Source organism: Mobula birostris, chromosome 7 (assembly GCF_030028105.1).
Source record: "Mobula birostris isolate sMobBir1 chromosome 7, sMobBir1.hap1, whole genome shotgun sequence".
Classification (NCBI taxonomy): Eukaryota; Metazoa; Chordata; class Chondrichthyes; order Myliobatiformes; family Myliobatidae; genus Mobula; species Mobula birostris.
In genome coordinates, this window is record NC_092376.1 from 26219324 (window position 1) to 26244972 (window position 25649).

At 43.8% G+C, this 25649-nt stretch overlaps 1 protein-coding gene across 1 annotated transcript in view; it reads right to left on the minus strand.

Moving 5' to 3' along the window:
* The window catches only part of mgat4a (alpha-1,3-mannosyl-glycoprotein 4-beta-N-acetylglucosaminyltransferase A), a 284363-nt gene that overhangs the window by 82159 nt on the left and 176555 nt on the right, over positions 1-25649 (minus strand). The window contains exons 6-7 of the mRNA XM_072262765.1: positions 25432-25545; positions 1813-1888 (exon numbers count right to left, since the gene is read on the minus strand). Of these exons, the coding sequence (XP_072118866.1) occupies positions 1813-1888; positions 25432-25545 (190 nt within the window). The remainder of the gene's footprint in view (positions 1-1812; positions 1889-25431; positions 25546-25649) is intronic.

Below are 25649 nucleotides of genomic sequence, written 5' to 3' on the forward strand. Positions count from 1 at the left end.
GCTGCATCTCGGAGGAATGAGTCTCTGGCTGAATGTACTCCTGTGCCCACCCAGTACATTATGTAGTAGATGGGAGACATTGACCAAGATGGCATGCAACTTAGACAGCATCCTCTTTTCAGACACCACCATGAGAGAGTCCAGTTCCATCCCCACAACATCACTGGCCTTACGAATAAGTTTGTTGATTCTGTTGGTGCCTGCTACCCTCAGCCTGCTGCCCCAGCACACAACAGCAAACATGATCACACTGGCCACCACAGACTCGTAGATCATCCTCCGCATCATCCGGCAGATGTTAAAGGACCTTAGTCTCCTCAGGAAATAGAGATGGCTCTGATCCTTCTTGTAGACAGCCTCAGTGTTCTTAAACCAGTCCAGTTTATTGTCAATTCGTATCCCCAGGTATTTGTAATCCTCCACCATGTCCACACTGACCCCCTGGATGGAAACAGGGGTCATCGGTACCTTAGCTCTCCTCAAGTCTACCATCAGCTCCTTAGACTTTTTCACATTAAGCTGCAGATAATTCTGCTCACACCATGTGACAAAGTTTCCTACCGTAGCCCTGTACTCAGCCTCATCTCCCTTGCTGATGCATCCAACTATGGCAGAGTCATCGGAAAACTTCTGAAGATGACAAGACTCTGTTGAAGTCCGAGGTGTAAATGTAGAAAAATAGTAGAAGGTGACTGCTAAAGGTTGTACCCGCATCCTTGAATGAGGGACAATATCAAGGATGCATTGTCAAGCAATGGAGGTGTCTATCTGGAGGTCATGAGACAATTATAATTTGGAACAGTTACCAGTGCAAACAGTTCTGCCCCATTTGTATACAGCTATACGGGAATACTGCACTGCATCATATTACATGAGCAGACCATTGAACCAGCAAGTTCTGTTTGCTCCTGTGCTGTTACCATGCACCCAACAGTCTCACACCACTTAAGTAACACTGTTTACTAAACACGCTGCCATTCAGCATTCCGACCATTTATCGTAAATACAAAAGCAATTAACTGTTCCAGTCACGATGCTCTTAAAGCTTTCACTTTGATGAAGGTTTGGTCACTTGTCTCAACCTCTTCTCGTGCACCTTAGTGTTAAACTTCTTCAAAAATAAGTTTGTGAAACTTTAAATGGCCTACATTCATGCACGTGTTGTTCCTGAATGGATATTGTTTTGTCTCAGGCAAGCCTACCCTCAAGATTAACTCCTCTCATGCTCAAACATGGTAAAGGATTCCCAGATTTCCATCTATGCCACAGTCAGAAACTGTGCTACATCCCTCTCATAAACAGGGAGTCGATTGAGTACGGGGTTGAATTGGACCCGTGAAGCCAATCACCAATATAATCGAAGCATGCTCTAATACAGGCAGGATGGTAGCATAGTGGTTAGCACAACACTTTACAGTACCAGTGAACCCGGTTCAATTCTCGCCACTGTCTGTAAGCTCTTCTCATGAATGTGTGGGTTTCCTTTGGGTGCTCTGGTTTTCTCCTACAATCCAAAGATGTATCAGCTGGTAGCTTAACTGGGAGGTTAATTGGAGGTAAATTGTCCCATGATTAGGGTAGGGTAGGGTAAAATCGGGGTTTGCTGGGTGGTGCAGCCCAAACAAACAAACATGCTGCTGCTTTATAACATTAGAAAAATGCACCATCTTGGCAGTTGGGTGAGCAACAACACTGGCAGCTAAGGGAGAAGCACATCTCCTCACCACCCTTTCATCAACCGAAGGCACACAGCACCTAAAACTGCAGATGAGGTAGCTTTTGAAGTGTGTTGGCAGATGAGACATTCATTACCTGGACATAGTAAATCCCCTTGTTCTGGGCATACATCATCAGGAAGCAATAGTCCAGATTCTGCTTTGTTCGCCATCTGAAAAACAGCAGAGAGGTGGCTCTGAAAGAACAGGCTTATAGAAAATTAAAGGGTAATTACAGCAACATAACAAACATAAAATTTATTGGAAGCAAAACCCAAATCAGTCTTTGAATACTATGATTCACTGCTAATGTAATAGTTGTTCTGTAGCAGCAGTGTTTGGGTTGAGATAATGGGGGCTTTGGAATGTTCTGCCGTCCAATGAAGGGAGTGTTTTTTTCTTGTTGTGCGCCTGTGAGCAAGTTGTTCGAAGTCTTTTGTTCAGCGGAATACGGAGACAGAAGATGCTGGGACGGAGGGGTCCTGGATTGCAGGACGGAGTGGACTTGGAATGGAGCCAGGCATCAACGATGCCTGGGGGAAATCGATGGGGAACTAATGGACAGGAAAACCGTGAGCTCCAACGTGCACATTAGACCGTTTCATTAAAATGGACCCTCATCTTTTTGTTTTTCTTTACTAACCCTATAGTCAAATTAAGAACGATAAAGCTAAATCGTTTAATTGCGTACGGTATACTGGTTGTTATTTGGTGGTACTGATTTGTAACAGGGGAAAGCATCACGCAGCATCCACACAAATGAGATTTCACAAGTTTGGCGGGGCCGGAGACAGTCTCCCCCTAGACTAATGCTCCGGCCGAACCTGAGGGTTACACATGGAAACCGTATCTGAAAGGCTCCCCAGTTGAAGCGAGCAGGCACAAGGACAGCTCAGGTTCCCTTGCTGATCACAGTAACAGCCTTTGGTCTCAACACAGCAGGAGAGAAGCTTCTTTCAGATGTTTTCGCATGAGTCAGGGATTAAGCTTTTTTCAGTTCCACCAAAACAAATTCTTGCTAAAGATGAAATCAATGCAAGGGAACAATTGTGCCTAATGGTAGTTCCTGCAGTACAGTCATTTACCTGATTTCTTTTGGGGAAATAGTGGATATCAGAACCACAACAGCTTCAAGCGTAGTACTAAAGATCTGTGCTGATCAGCTGGCTGGTGTGTTCCCTGAGATCTTTAACCTCGTGCTTTGGCAGTGTCTGGTACCCACCTGCTTCAAGCAGGCCTCATTTATACTGACGTCCAAGAAGAGCATGGTGATCTGCCTCAATGGCTACCGCCCAGCAGCACATACATCCACAGTGGTGGAAGTGTTTTGAGAGGCTGGTGATAACATCGAATCAACTCGTGCCTGAGAAGCGACTTGGATCCGCTCCAATTTGCTTAGCGGAGCAACAGGTCCACAGCAGATGCCATTTCATTGGCTCTTCACTCAACCCTGGAACATCTGGACAGCAAGGATGCATACATCGGGAAGCTCTTATCGACTTATCCAAATGGGAATGGGAAGTGGCTTCTCCCTCACTACCATTCAGAGCCCCAGACAGCCCTTCCAGAATAATACAGGTGAGGTGACACTTTACCTGTGAGTCTGTTGGGGTCATATACGGTGTCCAGTACTCCCGGTGTGGCCTCCTGTATATCGGTGAGACTTGATGTTGATTGGGAGACTGTTTCGCTGAGCACCTAAGCTCCACGCACCAGAAGCAGCAGGATCTCCCAGTGGCCACCCATTTTAATTCCACTTCTCATTCGGATAATGTCAATCCATGGCCTCCTCTACCTCCCTCTGGTGCTCCTCCCCCCTTTTCTGTCTTCCATGACCTTCTGTCCTCTCCTATCAGCCTCCCCCTTCCCTAGCCCTGTATCTTCTTCACCAATCAACCTCCCAGCTCTTTACTTCATCCCTCCCCCTCCCGGTTTCACCTATCACCTTGCGTTTTTCTTTCTCTGCTCCCCCACCTTTTAGATCTACTCATCATTTTTTTCCCTCCAGTCCTGTCAAGGGGTCTCAGCCCGAAATGACAACTCTACTTTTTTCCACAGATGCTGCCCAGCCTGCTGAATTCCTCCAGCATTTTGTGTGTGTTGGTTGAACTGATTATAGACTTCAGGAGAAGGAACTCAGGGGTCCTCTCGTCGAAAGATCAGAGTTGGAGGGAGTTTGCAACTTTAAATCCCAAGGTGTATTATTCTGGGGGACCTGTCCTGGGCCCAGCACGCAAGTGCAATCGCAAAGAAAGCATGGCAATACCTCTAGTTCCATAGGAGTTTGCGAAGATCTGGTATGACATCTAAAACTTCGGCAAACTTCAATAGATGTACGGTGTAGAGTATATTGACTGGCTGCATCACAGCCTGGTATGGAAGCACCAATGCCCTTGAATTGAAAATCCGACAAAAAGTAGTGGATACGGCCCAGTCCATCATAGGTAAAGCCCTCCCCACTACTGAGCACAACTACACGAAACATTGTCACGGGAAAGCAGCATCTATTATCAGAGATCCCCACCACCCAGGAAATGCTCTCTTCTCACTGTGGTCATCAGGGAGAAAGTACAAGAGTCTCAGGACTCACACCACCAGGTTCAGGAACAGTTATTACCCTTCAATCATCAGGCTCTTGAACAAAGGGGATAACTTTACTCGATTTCACTTGCCCCATCATTGAAATATTCCCACTTTCAAGGACTCTTCATCTTATGTTCTCAATATTTACTGCTGATGTATTTCCTTTTGAACTTGCACACTTTGTTCTCTTCCGCACTCTGGTTGAACGCCTTAGTTGGGAGGTCTTTCATTGATTCTGTTATGGTTATTATTCTATAGATTTGTTAAGTATGCCCACAAGAAAATGAACCTCAGGGTTGTATAGGGTGACATTTGAGTATTGTGATAATAGAATTTACTTAAGTTGAAGAACAGTTGGCTATATCATACTGTTCCCATGGTCCCACTTTGGCCACATGACTTCTCTGCACATCTCCATCCTCAAGGAATTAAACAGAACTTCGACAATATCTACCCCCTGCCCCCCAACTATTTTTGTAAAGTCACCAAAGCAGCATGATTATGAGTACTTCAAGTCAGATCAGCTAAATAAGTTTTCACGCAATTAATTTTAAATATATGGTTCAGGATTTACATTTTTAACAAGGGTAATCTTTTAAGTCCTTTTTTGACTCTCTTGAATCTATTTTATCCTCCTATATATGGAAAAATAAACGTCCTCGTTTAAATAAAGTTCATCTTCAAAAGCCTAAAAAGTATGGAGGTTTAGCCTTACCTAATTTTAGGTTTTATTACTGGGCAGTTAATATACGATATCTTACACTTTGGCTATATTATATTAATCGTGTAGACTGTCCGGTATGGGTTTCTTTAGAAGCTAACTCTGTTAATAAATTTTCTATTATTTCTCTTCTTGGATCCTCACTTCCTTCATTTGTAAGTAAACTAACTGATAATTTAATAGTTAAACATACTCTGAGGATCTAGATACAATTTAGAAAACATTTTGGTTTATTAAGATTTCCCCTTTCTAGTCCCATTTAGTCTACTTTTTTTAAAACTCTCCATGACCGATTTAGTTTTTAAAGAAGGGGACAGGTTGGGTATTAAATCTTTTTGGGATCTGTTTGTTGGAGGAAATCTTTTCTTATTTGAGCAATTGTCAGCTAAATATAGCTTAACCAAAACTCACTTTTTTAAATATCTACAAATCAGAGACTTTCTAAGATCTCAATTATGCACATTTCCTATAAGCTCAGATAAGAACTTACTAGATGTAATTTTTAATTTGACACCTTTTTATAATGGTTCAATATCTAATAGTTATGGCATGTTACTGAAGACGAGGAATGTTCCTTTAGACGAAATTAAGAATCTCTGGGAACAAGATCTACAGGCATCAATATCTGAGGAATCTTGGAATGACATTTTTTAAATTGGTTAATACTTCGTCGCTATGTGCTCGCCATTCCCTCATACAATTTAAGGTGGTACATAGAGTCCATATGACTAAAGATAAGCTATCTCGTTTTTATTCGGATATAGCTCCCTACTGTGACAGATGTAATAATGGAGAAGCTTCATTAATTCATATGTTTTGGACTTGTCCGTGTCTTGAAAAATATTGGAAGTTTTTCAAACTTTTTCCTTACTTTTCAAAGTCAATTTTAAGCCTAATCCTCTGACGACCCTATTCGGCATTGTTGCAGGACAAGATATCAAGCTGAAGAAATATGATCGACATAATTTGGCCTTTAGCTCTCTTATAGCTAGGAGGGTGCTTTTGTTTAAATGGAAAGATGTTTCTCCTCCTACTCATGCCCAATGGTTATGCAATGTTATGTCATGCTTAAATTTAGAGAAGATTCATTATTCAATTTCTGAATCTCATCAAGACTTTCAAACATTGTGGGGACCCTTTCTGAATTATCTTCAAAGCTTTCAAAACCCTCAATTCGTTGATTAAATTCAGATGTTGGCTATTATTAATTTTTTATTATACAAGAAGGTATTTTACCTTTTTTCTCCTTAATAACCAGCTTCACTCTTGGTAGGGGTTAGACTCCTGTTTTTTGTAATAAATTTGTATATTTCAATATAACTATCGACTAACTTACATGAATACGGGGTAATGAGATTGTTATTATGAATAGATATAATGTAATTGGTAGTTTTTAAAAAATCTTTCTTTGACCTTTTATATACACTTTCTTGTACTCTATTCTTCTATGTAGAAACTAATAAAAATATTGAAAAGATCTTTTACATCTTCCTACTTTCCCGTAACTAATTAGAAATTATGATGCAAATGGCCATTCATCTTTATGCTGTGAAAAGTCTGGCCATCCTAGTGACACTACATAGAAATTTGGCAATGCAAGGGAGCCAAGCAGCCAATGCTGCCACAAAAGAAGATCAACCAGCACCAATAAGAGTCATAGTAACATGAAATATTCAACAGCCTCAGAATAAAGGGACGTCCCTTTAAAACTGAGATGAAGGGAAATGAATCCTGATCAAAGGTCTCGGCTCGAAACATCAACTGCTTATTCTATCCATCCTGAACTGTCGAGTTCTTCCAACATTGTGTGTGTGTTGCTGAAAATTTCCAGCATCTGCCAAATCTCTCGTGTTTATGAGGAGGAATTTCTTCAGGCCGAGGTAACTCTGGTATTTTTTGCTACAGCAGGTTGTGGGGATCTAGTCACTGGGTGGATTTAAGGCAGAGATGGTTAGGTTCTTGATTGGTAAGGATGTTAAGGATTATGGGAAGAAGGCTGGAGAATGGGGTTGAAAAAAAAGATCAGCCACAATTGAATGGCGGAGCAAACTCAAAGGGTCGAATAGGCTAATTCCACTCCTATATAACACAGAACCAGGGCCGTCAGCTTGCTGAGGCCATGCTGTCAACCAAACATTTACTCAAATTCTACAATAATCTGTCAATCAAATTTACAGATGACACGATATTGACCAGCCTTATTTCTAGCGGCAACGAGACAGCCTACAGAGGACGGGCTGACACCTGACACAGTGGTACCAAGCCAACAACCTTTCCCTCAATGTCCAAAAAAAAAACAAAAGAGCTGATTGCAGTTTGCAGGAGGAATGGAGACAGGCTCGCCCCAATCAACATCAATGGATCTGCAGTTGAGAGGGTGGGTAGTTTCAAGTTCTTCGGTGATGGGTATACCGAAGCTCTCACCTGGACTACATACACATCGCTGAAGATCTCACCTGGACCACAACAGCATCTCTTCCACCTCAGGTGACTGATGAAGTTCATCATGAGCCCCCAAATCCCCAAGACCTTCTACAGGGGCACCATCCTGACTGGCTGTATCACTGCCTGGTACGGGAACTGCATCAACCTTGATTGCTGGGCACTGCAGAGAGTGATATGGACAGCCCAGTGCACCTGTGGATGTGAACTTCCCTCCATCGAGGACATTTACAGAAGCAGGTGCGTAAAGGAGGCCTGTAATCCTAAACCATAAACTGTTTCAGCTGCTTCCTTCTAGCAAATGGCATTGCAGCATTAAAGCCAGGTCCAGCAGGCTATGGGACAGCTTCTTTCTACAAGCCATTAGACGTACAAATTCACATGCCTGTACCTTGCGATGGAGTCATAACGCAGAGATTTTTACTCCCTCACGTTGTGGGATGGATGCAAGATTTAAATAAATAAATAGAAAATCAAATTTATACTTTACGAAGTCTTATCAACCCTCCACAGATTATATCAGTCATCTACACTCCAGAGCTGACCTACACAGCCTGCTTTGGGATATGGGAGGAATGGGAGAAAGTGCAAATTCTGCACAGATGGCTCCCGAGGTCACGATTCAAATCTGGATCTTTGGTTGTTGAAACAAGGGCTCTACTACCTGATTCTAATCTAATTAAAAATATTCAGCTTTGCTTTGTATCCTTTAATACCTTTGGTGAGGAAAATTCTTCACTGTCAGACTTAAAATTAATGACTGACTTAGCATCAAGAGCTCCCTACATTAAACAGTGCAACTTTCTACTGCCCTTTCACATGCAAAACTCCTTAATTTCTCTTGAGAGGCTCAGCTCTAATTTTTTTTGCACTCTGTACCTTGCCCTAGACTTGCCTGTCAGTAGAAATAGCTTCTCTCAATGGATCCTTCAGTTCACCTTCATGCCTTGAAAACTTTGATGAAATCACCCCATAGAATACCAACCCATATTTCTGTAACCTCTGCTCCACAGAGCCCTAAGAATCTACTCTGTTCTCTATGTACAACAGAGCAGAAACTTAATACATCAGTTCATGTTTTCAGGACGCTTAAGATTTGGAACTACTGGTGGTGAATCTATGGAATTTGTTGCCACGGCAGCAGTGGAGGCCAAGTCACTGAGTGTATTTAAGGCAGAGATTGATAGGTATCTGAGTAGCCAGGGCATCAAAGGTTATGGTGAGAAGGCGGGGGAGTGGGACTAAATGGGAGAATGGATCAGCTCATGATAAAATGGTGAAGCAGACTCGATGGGCCAAATGGCCGACTTTTACTCATTGTCTTATGGTCTACTGCAATTTTTTTTTTTTAAACAGTAAGAATACACTCAGGGTCCACTTTATTTGGTACACACGTACACCAGCTCATTAATGCAGGTGTACAACACGTTGAATCTTGAAAAGTAGATGGGCTACAGCAGCAGAAGACCACAACGGGTTCCATTCTGTACCTAAAGTGGCCGCTGAGTGAATTTACATGTACTCTTACGGGTTAAAAAAAAGAGCATTTTTACAGGTAGTTGGATAGAAAAGTAGTTGAGTGAAATGGGCTTAATATGCAGGCATGGTAGCATAGTGGTTAACATAATCACTTTACAATGCCGGCAGTCACCGATCGGGGTTCAATTCCCACTGCTGTCTATAAGTAGTTTGTACATTCTCCCAATGGCCATGTGGGTATCCTTCGTCCACAAAGATCAGATCTTCTGCGCTTTATAATATATGATTGTTGGTAAATAATAACTAGGTCACCAAGAGGAAATACTGTTTTAATGAAATGAGGTTCATTATATTCACCTGAGGGAGTAGACTAGTTTCCAGTTTAATTATAAGAATGAGTTCAACTGTGTACTTTCATTGGATATGTTAATGTTCTGATGCTCTTAGATCATTCAGTACTTTCTGATTAGAACTGTAAACCATTACAGCAGTTGTTAAAAGCCAAGAACTGACTGTCAGCTTGCCATAATTAAATTTAGCTTAAGAATTCCATGTGGAACCAGGTACCCTTTGGGGGTAGCTGGTTCTACATTTACTTGTCTGCTTTCATTGGGGGATACAATTGCCAGGCCGTCGACACACAGTGGTATAATGCTATTACAGTGCCAGTGACCCAGGTTCAATACCACCACTGTCTAAGGGTTTTGTACGTTCTCCCCGTGACCAAGTGGGGTTTCCTCCTGATACTCCAGTTTCCTCCCACTTTCCAAAGATGTACAGGTTAATGTCAGCAAGCTGTGGGCTTGCTATTTTGGCACCAAAAGTGTGGCAACACTTGCTTTCTCCAGCACAATCCTCATACTGCTTTAGTCATTGACGCAAAACAACATATTTCACTGCATGTTTCAAATGGGCATGTGACAAATAAAGCTCAACTTTAAATGGATTCACACAGACAGGCTTCACGGTCTGCGTGGGCAAGGCTGACGGGCCTACTTCCGTGCTCTACAACTGTTTAACTCCAAGATACACAGGCCTTCACCCACAGTAATGGAAAGAATAAACACGAGAGATTCTGCAGATGCTGGAAATCCAGGGTAACACATACAAAATGCTGGAGGAACTCAGTAGCTTAAACAGCATCGATGGAGTGAAATAAACAGTCAACATTTTGGGCTGAGATTCTTCATAAGACTGGAAGAAAGAGGATTGATATTGGTTTGCATCACCAAAATGGACGAGGGAGCTTATTTTCAACACTGGGCAGATTTGGGCCAAACTGCACTCAATATGGGACTTTGGCTTTCAAGATTCTTTGGTTAGACTGGGATGCTAGTGTCTACTGGGTGAACTAGGCACCTTGTTGGAAGGGGGATGGAAATTTCAGACCACCTGAGATTGGTCATTGAGAGGTGGGAATGGAGTGGGCAGTAGCTTCTTTCAGGTCTGGCAATCCTGAATGCAGCTGCCCTGCAGCACCATGTACTAAAAGAGCAGAATTTCAGCAAAGGGTCCTGAAAGTGAATCATTATTGCACACACAGATAACAGGCATGAGCCCTGAACACCAGAGCCTCAGCCTTTATCAATGCAACCAATGTGGAGTGTGCAGCGGACAGGAGGCCGGGGAGAGTTGACAGAGTCAAAAGAGACTGCAAAAGCTGGAATCTGAAACAAGACAGGAATGCTGAGGGGAGCTCAACACCTAAGGAAAGATATGGACAGTTGACTTTTCAGGTCGAGGCTGTTCATCAGGGCTTAAAGAAAGAGAGGAAATAGGCCGCACGGAAAGGTGGAGGAGGGGGCTGGGACATGGGTTGGTGGGTGATAGGTGGATCAATGTGAGGAGGGTGGGAGGAGGACAAGGGAGAGTGGAGTGTAGGAATAACATCAGAAGCTGGGAGGCGACAGGTGGAAGTGACATGGGGTGAAAGATGCAAACAACAGGAATTCTGCAGATGCTGGAAATTCAAGCAACACACATCAAATTTGCTGGTGAACGCAGCAGGCCAGGCAGCATCTCTAGGAAGAGGTGCAGTCGACGTTTCAGGCCGAGACCCTTCGCCGAGTCCTGACGAAGGGTCTCGGCCTAAAACGTCGACTGCACCTCTTCCTAGAGATGCTGCCTGGCCTGCTGCGTTCACCAGCAACTTTGATGTGTGGGGTGAAAGATGATGGAATCTAACAATAGGGAATGGTGGAGCATGGAATTCAATTAGGGGAGGCGTGGAGGTCAAACAGTGGGAGGAGTGCACAGGTGATAGGCAGGTGGAAAAGGTGCAGAAGGGAGCAGGGGTAAGGTGAAAGTGAAAGATTGGTCTTTACAGGCACTTGATGATCAGTGTAAACACGATGGGATGAAAGGCCTGCTGGTGTGCTACATGAGTCTATGACATATTGTTTTGTTAGGCTCCTGCTTTACACTCAATGCCATCAATATCCAAGGCCATCATCTGTACTCACTTAATACATCTTACTGCCAAAAGGAACAACATGCCCTAAATAAGGCCACCTACATGTAATTAAATGAGAACACTGTCAAATTGACTTCCATTTATAAACAAGACAGTTGCAGCTCTGGAGAAAACGAGGAATACGGCCGATTCTAACCAAGACAGATCTATGTAGAACAAGGATATCTGCACATGTAAAATAATGTATCTGGAACTCAATGATTAAAATCAACAAATTTCAAATATTCACACAATGGGAGGAGTTTTTCCTGTTTGTTTAATGTATTTACTCACAGAATCTGTGCCCCTCTGGCAAGACTTCCGTTCACTGTGTATCCTACCTGCTCCTGATGGTGGAGGGGGTTAAGAGGGGACACGGGTGGCTGGATCTGGAGCTGTACAGGCTAGAATGTTCAAGGTGGTTGATTTCTTTCTCTAAAGGATATTAGTGAACCAAAGACTTTTATGATAATCAGGTGGTTTCATAACTCGCTTTTCTTTAATTTTATTGTTTACTTAATTCCTTGAAAAATTTGCACAACTGCCGTGGTGGGATCCTTTCAACTATGTCTCACAGGTTACAAGGACAGGCCTTTACAATAGACTGGGCTACCTGGTTTCTCCTCTTCTCTTTCAACAAAGAATACCTTCATCTTCTGACATTAAAATTAGAATTAGATTTATTATGGGCAGCATAGTTTGCGGGCTGCGGAGTGAGCCGGGAGCAGAGGGAAGGCTTAAGGGCTTTGGCTCAACGGGCTTAGGTGGAAACGGGCGAGGCAGGTTTTCGTATTCATTTTTTGCTGTTATTTGAGGGGGGGGGAAAGTATGAGTGCGAGGGCAGCTTGTTGTTCTCAGTGCCGGATGTGGGATGTCGTGGGGTCTCCCAGCCTCCTGGACGTCCACATCTGTGCCAGGTGCGCCAAGATGCAGCTCCTAAGGGACCGTGTTAGGGAACTAGAGCTGCAGCTCAATGACCTTTGTCTGGTCAGGGAGAGTGAGGAGTTGATAGAGAGGAGTTACAGGCAGGTGGTCACACCTGGGCCAGGAGAGGCAGACAAGTGGGTCACGTTTAGGAGGGGGAATAGGAAGAATCAGGTAATAGTGAGTACCCTTGTGGCTGTGGCTGTGTCCCTTGACAATAAGTACTCCTGTTTGAGTATTGTTGGGGGGGACAGCTTACCTAGGGGAAGCAACAGTGGCCATGCCTCCGGCACAGAGTCCGGCCCTGTAGCTCAGAAGGGTAGGGGAAGGAAGAAGAGGTCAGTAGTAATAGGGGACTCGATAGTTAGCGGGTCAGATAGGTGGTTCTGTGGACGCAGTCCGGAGACCCGGATGGTAGTTTGTCTCCCTGGTGCCAGGGTCCAGGATGTTTCTGATCGTGTTGTACATATCCTGAAGTGGGAGGGAGAGGAGCCAGAAGTCGTGGTACATATAGGTACCAATGACATAGGTAGGAAAAGGGGAGAGGTCCTGAAATGAGAATATAGGGAGTTGAGAAAAAGGACCGCAAAGGTAGTAATCTCGGGATTACGGCCTGTGCCACATGCCAGTGAGAGTAGGAATGCAATGAGGTGGAGGATAAATGTGTGGCTGAGGGACTGGAGCAGGGGGCAGGGATTCAAGTTTTTGGATCATTGGGACCTCTTTTGGCACAGGTGTGACCTGTACAAAAAGGACGGGTTGCACATGAATCCTAGGGGGACCAATATCCTGGCGGGGAGATTAGCGAGGGCTACTGAGGTGACTTTAAACTAGAATGGTTGGGGCGTGGGAATCAAATTGAAGAGACTAGGAGAGAGGAGATTAGTTCACAAATAGAGAAAGCCAGTAGACAGTGTGTGAGGGAGGATAGGCAGGGGACAGAGATCAGGAGCACTAGTACCAAAGATGTAGGGGAGAAGGAAGAAAAAGATAACAAAGTTGTTTGCTCCATTAAGGATAAACAGAGAGTAAGAGGTGGAGAGTTTCTTAAAGGCATCTATTTTAATGCTAAGAGCATTGTAAGAAAGGTGGATGAGTTTAGAGCATGGATTGATACCTGGAAATACGATGTTGTAGCTATTAGTGAAACATGGTTACAGGAGGGGTGTGATTGGCAACTAAATATTCCAGGATTTCATTGCTTCAGGTGTGATAGAATAGGAGGGGCAAGAGGGGGAGGTGTTGCATTGCTTGTTAGAAAAAATATAACAGCGGTGTTCTGGCAGGATAGATTAGTGGACTCGTCTAGGCTATTTGGGTGGAATTGAGGAATGGGAAAGGTGTAGTGACGCTTATAGAGGTGTATTATAAACCACCTAATGGGGACCGAGAACTGGAGGAGCAAATTTGTAAGGAGATAGCAGATATTTGTTGTAAGCACAAGGTTGTGATAGTGGGAGATTTTAATTTTCCACACATAGACTGGGAAGCCCATTCTGTAAAAGGGCTGGATGGTTTGGAGTTTGTCAAATGTGTGCAAGATAGTTTTTTGCAGCAATACATAGAGGTACCAAATAGAGAAGGGGCAGTGTTGGATCTCCTGTTAGGGAATGAGATAGGATAGGTGACGGAGGTATGTGTTGGGGAGCATTTCGGGTCCAGTGATCACAATACCATTAGTTTCAATATAATTATGGACAAGGGTAGGACTGGACCCAGGGTTGAGATTTTTGATTGGAGAAAGGCTAACTTTGAGGAGATGCGAAAGGATTTAGAAGGAGTGGATTGGGGCAATTTGTTTTATGGGAAGGATGTAATAGAGATATGGAGATCATTTAAAGGTGAAATTTTGAGGGTACAGGATCTTTATATTCCTGTTAGGTTGAAAGGAAAGGTTAAAAGTTTGAGAGAGCCATGGTTTTCAAGGGATATTGGAAACTTGGTTCAGAAAAAGAGAGAGATCTACAATAAATATAGGCAGCTTGGAGTAAATGAGGTGCTCGAGGAATATAAAGAACGTAAAAAGAATCTTAAGAAAGAAATTAGAAAGGCTAAAAGAAGATACGAGGCTGCTTTGGCAAGTAAGGTGAAAATAAATCCTAAGGGTTTCTACAGTTATATGAACAGCAAAAGGATAGTGAAGGATAAAATTGGTCCCTTAGAGAATCAGAGTGGACGGCTATGTGCGGAGCCAAAAGAGATGGGGGAGATTTTGAACAATTTCTTTTCTTCAGTATTCACTAAGGAGAAGGATATTGAATTGTGTAAGGTAAAGGAAACAAGTAGGGTAGTTATGGAAAGTATGACGATTAAAGAAGAGGAAGTACTGGCACCTTTAAGGAATATAAAAGTGGATAAGTCTCCGGGTCCGGACAAGATATTCCCAAGGACCTTGAGGGAAGTTAGTGTGGAAATAGCAAGGGCTCTGACAGAAATATTTCAAATGTCACTAGAAACAGGGATGGTGCCGGAGGATTGGCGTATTGCTCATGTGGTTCCGTTATTTAAAAAGGGTTCTAAGAGTAAACCTAGCAATTATCGGCCTGTGAGTTTGACGTCAGTGGTGGGTAAGTTGATGGAAAGTATTCTTAGAGATGGTATATATAATTATCTGGATAGACAGGGTCTGATTAGGTACAATCAACATGGATTTGTGCGTGGAAGGTCACGTTTAACAAATCTTATTGAATTTTTTGATGAGGTTACTAGGAAAGTTGACAAGGGTAAAGTGGTGGATGTTGTCTATATGGACTTCAGTAAGGCCTTTGACAAGGTTCCACATGGAAGGTTAGTTAGGAAGGTTCAATCGTTAGGCATTAATATTGAAGTAGTAAAATGGATTCAGCAGTGGCTGGATGGGAGACGCCAGAGAGTGGTGGTGGAAAACTGTTTGTCAGATTAGAGGACAGTGTCTAGCAGTGTGCCTCAGGGATCTGTACAGGGTCTAATGTTGTTTGTCATATATATTAATGATCTGGATGATGGGGTGGTAAATTGGATTAGTAAGTATGCAGATGATACTAAGATAGGTGGTGTTGTGGATAATGAAGTAGGTTTTCAAAGCTTGCAGAGAGATTTAGGCCAGTCAGAAGAGTGGGCTGAAAGATGGCAGATGGAGTTTAATGCTGAAAAATGTGAGGTGCTACATTTTGGTAGGACTAATCAAAATAGGACATACATGGTAAATGGTAGGGCATTGAAGAATGCAGTAAAACAGAAGGATCTAGGAATAATGGTGTATAGTTCCCTGAAGGTGGAATCTCATGTGAATAGGGTGGTGAAGAAAGCTTTTGGTATGCTACCCTTTATTAATCAGAGCATTGAGTACAGGAGTTGGGATGTAATGTTGAAATTGTATAAGGCATTGGTGAGGCCAAATTTGGAGTATTGTGTACAGTTCTGGTAACCCAATTATAGGAAAGATGTCAACAAAATTGAGAGAGCACAGAGGAGGTTTACTAAAATGTTGCCTGGGTTTCATCTCCTAAGTTACAGAGAAAGGCTGAACAAGTTAAATCTTTCTTCTTTGGAGCGTAGAAGGTTGAAGGGGGACTTGATAGAGGTATTTAAAATTATGAGGGGGATAGACAGAGTTGACGTGGATAGGCTTTTTCCATTGAGAGCGGAAGAGATTCAAACAAGAGGACGTGAGTTGAGAGTTAAAGGACAAAAGTTTAGGGGTAACATGAGGGGGAACTTCTTTACTCAGAGAGTGGTAGCTGTGTGGAACGAGCTTCCAGCAGAAGTGGTTGAGGCAGGTTCAATGTTGTCGTTTAAAGTTAAATTGGACAGATATATGAACAGGAAAGGAATGGAGGGTTATGGGCTGAGTGCAGGTCGGTGGGTCTAGGTGAGAGTAAGAGTTCGGCACGGACTAGAAGGGCCGAGATGGCCTGTTTCCGTGCTGCAATTGTTATATGGTTATATGTTATTACTTACATGTTATGAAATTTGTTGTCTTCTGGCAGCAGTACAGTGCTATATAGTGTGAACATACTATACATTGAGGCCCTCAGTTGGTCGAGGTCAACCATGGATGTTGTGTTCTAGCTGTCTATGTAATATGTATATCCATACACAAGCCAGGGCAGTACGACATGCAGAGCAAGCTGTTGTCCATGTAGCAGGCTCCCCCTCTTCACATATCTGATGAATCCAAAGGAACAGTAGAGACTAGATATGAGCAATTTACCCTGGGGGGGGGGGCACATTACATGGTAAACCTATCACAGTCCTAACCCAGAGTATCTACGTGGATCTCTTTCCAAGAGGAGCAAACCAGAGTGATGATCAAAAGCCGATTTCGACAATCGGAGATAGGAAACAGCACAGGTCTTGGATTCACTAACAAGACCAGATTTATACAGAAGATAGATCTCTCCCCTTTTTACAAGCATATAAACATGTTTTAGTATGATCTCTCAAACATATATTTAAAAAATCTTGTAAACTTTGATCAAGAGTTATAGAACAATGAAAGCTTTTTTATCAATCTATTTGTGTGTGAAATAAAAGTGAAGTTTGGTCTTCAGAGTAGATTTAAAATGCCCTGGTAATAGAGTCAGAGAGTTCAAAGTTTAAACTTATTATCAAAGTATATATATGTCACCATATACAACCCTGGGATTCATTTCCTTGCAGACGTACTCAATAAATCCCGAATAGAGTCAATGAAAGACCGCACCAACAGGGCAAACAACCAGCATGCAAAAGACAAGAAACTGTACAAATACAAAAAGGAGGGGAAAAAAGAAATTAATCTCAAGTCCTTTAAAGTGAGTCCACAGGTTGTGGGAGCAGCTCTGTGATGGGGTGAGTGAAGTTATCCCCTCTGGTTCGGGAGCTTGATTTTTGAGGTGTCATAACTACTCCTGAATCTGAAGGTGTGAGTCCTGAGGCTCCTGTAGCATTTTCCTGATGGCAGCAGCAAAAAGAGCATGACCTGGAGTAATGTTGAATCAGGTTCGTGGGTCTAGCAAGTGAGATAAAGCACCGACTACAAATACGTATGTTAATAATTTATTTACAAACTTTAAAAATTCGACCAAACATTTATCTTCCCCAAGTTACAGACACTACAAAGCTGAATATTCAACAAACGTACTTAGTTAAAAGTGCACACAGAGCATACCTTCCCAATGGCCATGTGCACAACTTGCCTTAAACAAAGAGAGAGAAAGAGAAAGGACCTTCCACATGTGCTCTCTATATACCCAGGATATTCGAAATTAGACACCAGGCAGCTAACCAATGGAAAAGCAGCTGCAGTTTCTAAACTAACCAATCACGATGGAAGTGACTTTTGACAATCAGAATAAGCCATGCAGCCCACAGGATACCTGGGTGGTCGCTGCTTTCCTGTGACAATGTTCCACCCAGATGTGCTCAATGGGGACGAATGTACATGCAATGGACTATGCCGTATAGGGTACTACAGCACAGGAAATGCCCGCTGACCTATCCAGTCTGTGCTGGCATGGTTTTCTGCCTGGTTCCACCTACCTGCATCTGGACCACAACCCTCCAACACCCCTTCAAGTACTTTATCCAAATTTCTATAAATGTTGAAATCAAACCTGCATCTACCACTTCTGCTGGCAGTTTGTTACACACTTGCAGCATCCTCTGAGTGAAGGTCCCACTCAGATCCCCTTAAACGTTTCACATTTCATCCTAAATCCATGACCTCTAGTTCTAGTCTCATCCAGCCTGAGGAGAAAGAGCTGCATGCATTCACCCCATCTATTCTCCCTATAATTTTGTATACCTTTATAAAATCTTCCCTTATTCTCCTGCGCTCCATGGAATGAAGTCCTAACCTTTTCAACCCTTCCCTAATAGATCAGGTTTTACAAGTCCCATCAACATCTGTGTAAACATTCCCTGTACTCTTTCAATGTGATTGATATTGTTCCCGTAGGTAGGTAAACACCATTAAACACAATACTCCAAATTTGGACTCACCAATATCTTATACAACTTCAACATAACTTCCCAAGTCCTGTACTCAATACCCTGGTATATCAAGGTCAATGTGCCAAAAGTTCTCTCTACAATCCTATCTACCTGTGACACTACTTTCAAGGAATTACAGGGCTATACACTCAGGTTCTTTTGTTCTACCACACACCTCAGTGCCCTACCGGTCACTGTACAAGTCCTACCTCGGTTCGTCCTGCCAAAGTGCAATACCTCACCTTTGTCTGCATTAAATTCCATCCACCATTTTTCAGCCCATTCTTCCAGCTGCTCTGGAAGCTTCGATGGCCTTCCTCACAATTCACTATGCTCCTGATCTTGGAGTCATTCACAAATTTGCTGATCTAGTTTACTGCATTATCACCTGAATTATTATAAACGCCACTAGTCACAGGCCTCTAGTCAGAGAGATAGCCATCTTCTACCGCTCTGACTTCTCTCATTAAGCCAACATTGAATCCAATTGATTACTTCATCGTAAATGCCAAGTGACTTAACCTGGACCAACCTCCCACGCTGGATTTTGCAAAAGGCTTTGCTAAATACAGGCCATAAATGCAGCTTTGTAAAACTTTAACTACAATATGAACATTAAAGTTTGATTCAATTTGACCAAGTATCTCCTGCTTTTTGTAAATCATTCAGTTTGGAACATATTTATCTGTGTGTATGCCTGATTGAAAGAATGCTCCAAATACCTCAGAAATATCCAAGCACACTTTTAAAAGAACAGTAATGGAGCTGCTAAAACCTCAAGGTTGTTTTCTTAACAACATACAACCACAGCCATTCAAAGCTGGTATGCCTAGGAATGCCACTCTGGCAGATATATACATATTTGGTTTGGCTTCTTAGAACACCAGACATATTTTGCAAAAATGTTCCACTGGCTCGATTAATAATGGACACATATTAATTTGTATCTAAGCACATTAATTTAAGCTAGGTGTCTGCAAAGTAATAGGAACCATTTTTGATGTAATAAACATACTGTAAATATAATTTCATTTAATGAATGCACAAGAGCCTTATAATTCCATTAAACAATGCATTTTAAGTTCCAGATGAGTTACAACCTCAATTGCGAAATGATTTTGTATGTACAGATTGGTGGGTTATTGGCTGGCTGCTGTCTATTTCCCCTTGTGTCTTGGCAAGTGAGTAAAATAAAAAATGGGAATAATGTAGAATTAGTGTAAATGGTTGGTAAATGGTTGATATGGACTAGATAGGCTGAAGAGCATGTTTCCATCTTGTATGTCACTACGAATTTAGTTCTTTTTATTGTGCCAAGATGAGGCCACCCTCAGGGTGCAGGAGCAATACCTTATACTCCATCTGGGTAGCCTACTTTCCCCTGGCTTCCCTCCTCCTTCTCTTTCTCCTATGGTCCACTCTCCTCTCCTATCAGATTCCTTCCTCTCCATTCCACCTTTCCCACCCACCTGGCTTCAATTGTAGGGCAATGTAATTGGTGGAAACGTACAGAATTCACAACCACCGACATTGTGGTTGGGGTTCACTTTGAGAGGCTGGTCTGACGTGATGAGGTAATTACGTAAAGGACTTCCAGCGCGCTTTGCGTTCAGGTTTTGGAGTTCAATAAATGTGTTATTGTGGTTTTCCTAAGCTTTTTAGTTATTTATTTATTGACATACAGTGTGGAGTAGGCCCTTCTGGCCTGTCCAGCACAGCAATCCCCAAGCTCATCCCAGCCTCATCACGGGACAAGTTACAATGACCAACTGGCATGCCTTTTGGAATGCGGGAGGAAACCCACAAGTACAAACTCCTCAGCGGCAGCAGCAGGAATTGAACCTGGGCCACTGGTACTGTAAAGTGTTGTGTTAACCTCTACGCTACTGTGCCATCCCAACCTAAAAGACTTCATGTTGTGTTCTTTGCAAGAACTGACATCAGTGACCCCGATGCTCTTGGACGATTCCAGAGTTATTGAACATGTCGGCCAATGCAGTTGCATTGAAATTGCTGGAGCTTTGGGAGCAAAATGCCATCACTTGGTTTGTATAACCCAAGGCCCGTTTCGTGCTCTAAGAAATCACAGCCAACGACTTAGTTCTGAGTGGCAGTGTCGCTCAGAAACTCCCCTGGCTACAAGAGTGGCGAGTCTACCAGAAGACCCACATGAACACGATAAATGCTGATCACTGAAAACTTACTTTTTACAGACTTTTGGACTAACAGTCTGAGCGTGCCAAACAGTTGCTCTCCTTGGCCAGCCTCCGCGCTGTTAAGCTATCAGAGTTAACATGCTGTCACCCCTGGGAAATCACTCAATTCCCTCAATTCCTCCATCTCTACCCCATCTGCTGTCAGGATGAGGCTTTTCATTCCAGAACTAAGTCCTCCTTCTTCAAAGAAAGGGGCTTTTCTTCCTCCACCATCAATGCTGCCCTCAACCACATCTCTTCCATTTTGCCCATTTCTGCCCTCACCCCATCCTCCTGCCACCCCACCAGGGATAGAGTTCCTCACCTACCACTTCACCAGCCTCTGCATCCAGCACATAATTCTCCATAACTTCCACCATCTCCAATGGGATCCCACCACCAAGCACATCTTTTCCTCCAGACTCCCATTCCTGCTTTCCGTAGGGATCACCCTGCGACTCCCCTGTCCATTCATTCCTCCCCATTCCTCCTGGCACTTATCCTTGCAATTGGAACAAGTGCTTCACCTGCCCTTACACCTTCTCCCTCACTACCATTTAGGGCTCCAAACACTCCTTCCAGGTGAGGCGACATGTCACCTGTGAGTCTATTGGGGTCATCTACTGTGTCTGGTTCTCCCGGTGTGGCCTCCAGTATAATGGTAAGACCCGACATAGATTAGGAGAACGCTTCGCCGAGCACCTATGCACAGCCTGCCAGAAAAGCAGGATCTCCCAGTGGCCAGCCATTTTAACTCCACATCCCATTCCCATATGTTAGTCCATGGCCTCCTGTACCATTGCGATGTCACACTCAGGTTGGAGGAGCAACACATTGTATTCCATCTGGGTAGCCACCAACCTGATGGCATAAACATTGATTTTTCAAACTTCCGGTAATGATCCCTCCCCCCTGCCTTCAATTTTCCCTTGCTCACCTGCCCATCACCTGTCTGGTGCTCCTCCCCCCTTTCTTTCTTCCATGGCCTTCGGTCCTCTCTTATCCAATTCACCCTTCTCCAGCTCAGTACCTCTTTCACTAATCAAACCACCCCTCCCCCCTGTTTCACCTCTCACTTTGTGTTTCTTCTTCCCATACCCCCCACCTTCTTACACTGACTCTTCATCTTTTTTTCTCCCATCTTGATGAAAGGTCTCGGCATGAAACGTCAGCTGTACTCTTTTCCGTAGATGCTGCCTGGCCTGCTGAGTTCCTCCAGCATTTTGCGTCTACACTCAGCTAGGCAGCAGTGCATAATTCCTCCTCTTTTCTCTACACAAGGACGCCCTCACCTGCAAAACAGACAACACTGGGCCTGTGTTTTTACCATGCTCACTTTGGTACAAACACTAGGAAGTGCTGACCCCTTGCAGCTTCAACAGTGCTGGCACTTCGGGACAGAGGTCCGTGAACACTGTGGGTTCCAGCTGCCAGGGTCGTCTACTGTTCATTACAAACACCCTTTCAGGGTGACACTGGCGCTCAACTGAGTGTACTTCCAGCATCGCCTGTTGATGAAAGGCAAAGAGCAACACAACCTCGCTGGAGGCTGCCAGCAGCAGAATTCAGGCCTATGGGACATGACAGGTGATGCTCTGCTTTAGTGAGTAACGTTAGACATGGGACATTGTCCTGGCTAAAGTGGCTAGCCCCCTGCTTGGTGCAGATTCCCTGCGTGCCCAAGGACTGTTAGTCGACCTTAAGAACTGCCGGCTCGTGGATGTCAAGGACTTGGGGTCGTTGCCCTGCTCCCCCAGTAAATTCCCCACAATGACTCTGTCAAACGCATGCACCATCGCATGTGAGTTTACTCGACTGCTGGGTAAATCTCCAGACCTCACCAAGCCCACATTCTCCGCTACAGTCATAAAACATGGGGTCTAGCACCACATTTCTACAACTGGTCCCCTAGTCCATGCCCGTGCGTGTAGACTGGACCCAGAAAAGCTGGCAACTGCAAAGGCCAAGTTTGCCAACATGGAAAGACTTGACATTGTACACCGATTGAATAGCCCCTGGTCCCAAGCCTGATGGCAGTTGCCAGCCATGTGGTGAGTACCGATGCCTTAGTGAGTCTACCCCTCCGCAACCCCCCCTCCCCCCGATCGTTACTTGGTCCCACTCATCCCGGACTTTTCGGCACGTTTAGTCACCATAAATACTAATTTATCAAGTGAAGTATAGTATGCAGAACTGGGCTGAGAAGTGGCAGATGGGGTTCAATAAGTGAAGTGGTTCATTCCAGTAGGTCAAATTTAAAGACAGAATATAGTTTTAATGATAAGACTCTTGGCAGTGTGGAGGATCAGAGAGTCTGTGTCTATAAGACACTTAAAGCTGTTGCACAGGTTGACAGTATTGTTAAGCTGTATGGTGTGTTGGCATTCATCAACAGTGGGATTGAACTGTGGGACAGAGCCATGAGGTAAGGTTACAGCTATATAAGACCTGAGTTAGACCCCACTTGGAGTACTATGTTCATTTCTGGTCACCTCACTAAAGGATGGATGTGGATACTATAGAAAGAATGCAGAGGAGATTTACAAGAATGTTGCCTGGATTGGGGAGCATGCCTTATGAGAATAGGTTTAGTGAACTTGGCCTTTTCTCCTTAGAGCGACAGAGGATGAGAGGTGACCTGATAGAGGTGTATAAGATGAGAGGCTTGATCGAGTGGACAGTCAGAGGCTTTTTCTCAGGGCTGAAATAGCTAACACAAGGGGGCATAGCTTTAAGGTGCTTGGAAGTAGGTACTGAGGGGATGTCAGGAGTAAGTTTTTCTCATAGAGTGGTGGGTGTGTGGAATGCGCTGCCGGCAATGGTAGTGGAGTTGGATACAAAAGGGTACATGGAGCTTAGGAAAATAGAGGGCTATGTGGTAAAGTAATTCTAGGTAGTTTCAAGAGTAGGTTACATGGTCAGCACAACATTGTTGCCGAAGGGCCTGTAGTGTGCTGTAGATTTCTATGTTCTATGTTAATTTTTTCTAAAGTTGATCTAGTTAGGGGGTGCAATCAGGTGCCTGTGTGCTTGGAAGACATTCCCAAAACATCTGTGATAACCCTGTTTGGCCTCTGAGTTTCTGTGCACGTGTTTGGACTAAAAAATGCAGCACAGACTTTCCAACAGCTGATGGACTTTGTATGAAAAGATTTCGATTTTCTTTTCGTTTACCTGGATGATATACTCGTCACCAGTGCATCCAAATCCAAACCCACATCTCATCTTTGCATACTTTGAGCACTTAAGCCAACATGGGTTGATTATTAACCCTGCTAAATGCCAGTTTGGGTTGTCGACCATTGACTTTCTTGGCCATCACAGTTCCACAGAAGGTGCAAAACCCCTCCCATCAAAGGAAGCCGTTATTGTGGATTTCCCACCACCCTGCACTACTAAAAAACTACAGGAGTTTTTAGTCATGGTGGATTTCCATCACCACGTCTTTCCGCAAGCTGCTGAACTTATGCTTCTCCTGTATCGTGTGCTTAAAGGTAATAACGCTATAACCTAATCACGTGCTTGTCTGGTCAGCGGACATGACCAGGGAATCTGATGATACCAAATAAACTCTTTCCAACACGACCCTACTGGTGCACCTGCTCTCCAACGCACCTATAGCCATTACTCCTGACACTCCAGACTACGCCTTGCACGAACAGTTGGTAGGAGGTGTGTGGCAGCTGCTCGCCTTCTTCAGCCGGCAGCTCTGTCCCTCCTGGAAGGAAGTACAGCATGTTTGACCGTGAGCGTGTTGGTCTCTGTCTGGCTGTCTGTCATTCTTGTTTTCTTCTAGAGGGTAGCCATTGCATAGAGTTCGTTGATCACAAACCCCTCATGCATGTGATGGCCAAAATATCAGACCTTTGGTCTGCATGGAAGCAGCATCACCTAGACTACATATCAGAGCCCACAACTGATAATATGACATAACAAGGGGAACAATAATGTCATAGCTGATTGCCTTTCATGGCCAGATGTTGAGGCCACAGACATAGGGGTTGATTACGCCAGCATGGGAACCAACCAAGCTACTGACCTAGAGGTCCAGGCTTACCGTACAGCAGTCATAGGCCTGCGGTTGGCTGACATTAAGTTCTGGGGTTTGTCTCCTGTGCAATGTCTGAACTGGTTACCCTCGCCCCATCATGCCCACAAACTGGAGGGAGACTGTTTTTGACTCTGTACATGGCTTCATGTACCCGGGTTGGAAGGCCTCACAGAACTGGATCCACTAAAGTAAACGCATGGCCCTAGAACGGGCACGTGTGATTGGACTGCGGCCCACGTGGAGTGCCAGTGGGCAAAAATCAGCTGTCATGTCCAGGCACTATTGGCACCTGTTGAGATCTCTGAGCGATGGTTTGACCATGTCGATGTGGACCTCGTTGGTCCTCCCAACTGTGGTTTCAAGCACCTCCTTACCACAGTGGACCATACCACCTGGTGGCCAGATCTCATTCCTGCAGCATCCACAACAGCTGCAGAAGAGGCTCAGGCATTCATCAGCAGCTGGACTGCTCGGTTTGACACCCCATCTGACATTCTCCAATTCATATCAGACCTCTGGGCTGCCATAGGCCAGAACCTTGGCAATAGCACAGCGTACCACCAGCAGTCCAATGGCAAGTGCGAGCTCTTTAAAAGGCTGCTCTGAGGGCTTCCCTGACGGATAAGTGCTGACATAATCATCTCCTGTCGGTCAGAAATATTGAGTGTTTATTCACTTCTACAGATGCTGCCTGACTTGATGAGTTCCTCCAGCATTTTGTGTGTTTTGCTTTGGATTCCAACATCAGTAGACTTTCTCATGTTTATTATTTTTTATTTGCAAGCTCAAAAGCACCATAAACTGCTTCAAACATAGCGTTGTGATTTTGCGTTAATACCTTAGAGCCATGCTCATCCATTTGAGATTTGTCAATTGACAGACAGGATGTATTTGTCAAACTTGTTAAGACCTACCTGACACGCTCTTTTGAATCTCCAAATGTTTCCTTCAGATTTGCCAAATCTGGGTAGTAAGCTGCATGTGGTGATATAACTTCTATTAACCCTGAACTGATCTCCATGGAAAATCTGTCAACAGACCAAAAGAATATTTGTACAGGAAAAAAAATCTTTATTCAATGTCAATTGCTCCTGTGTTTATTGCACAAAGAAAAATATAATGTCATGTTGCT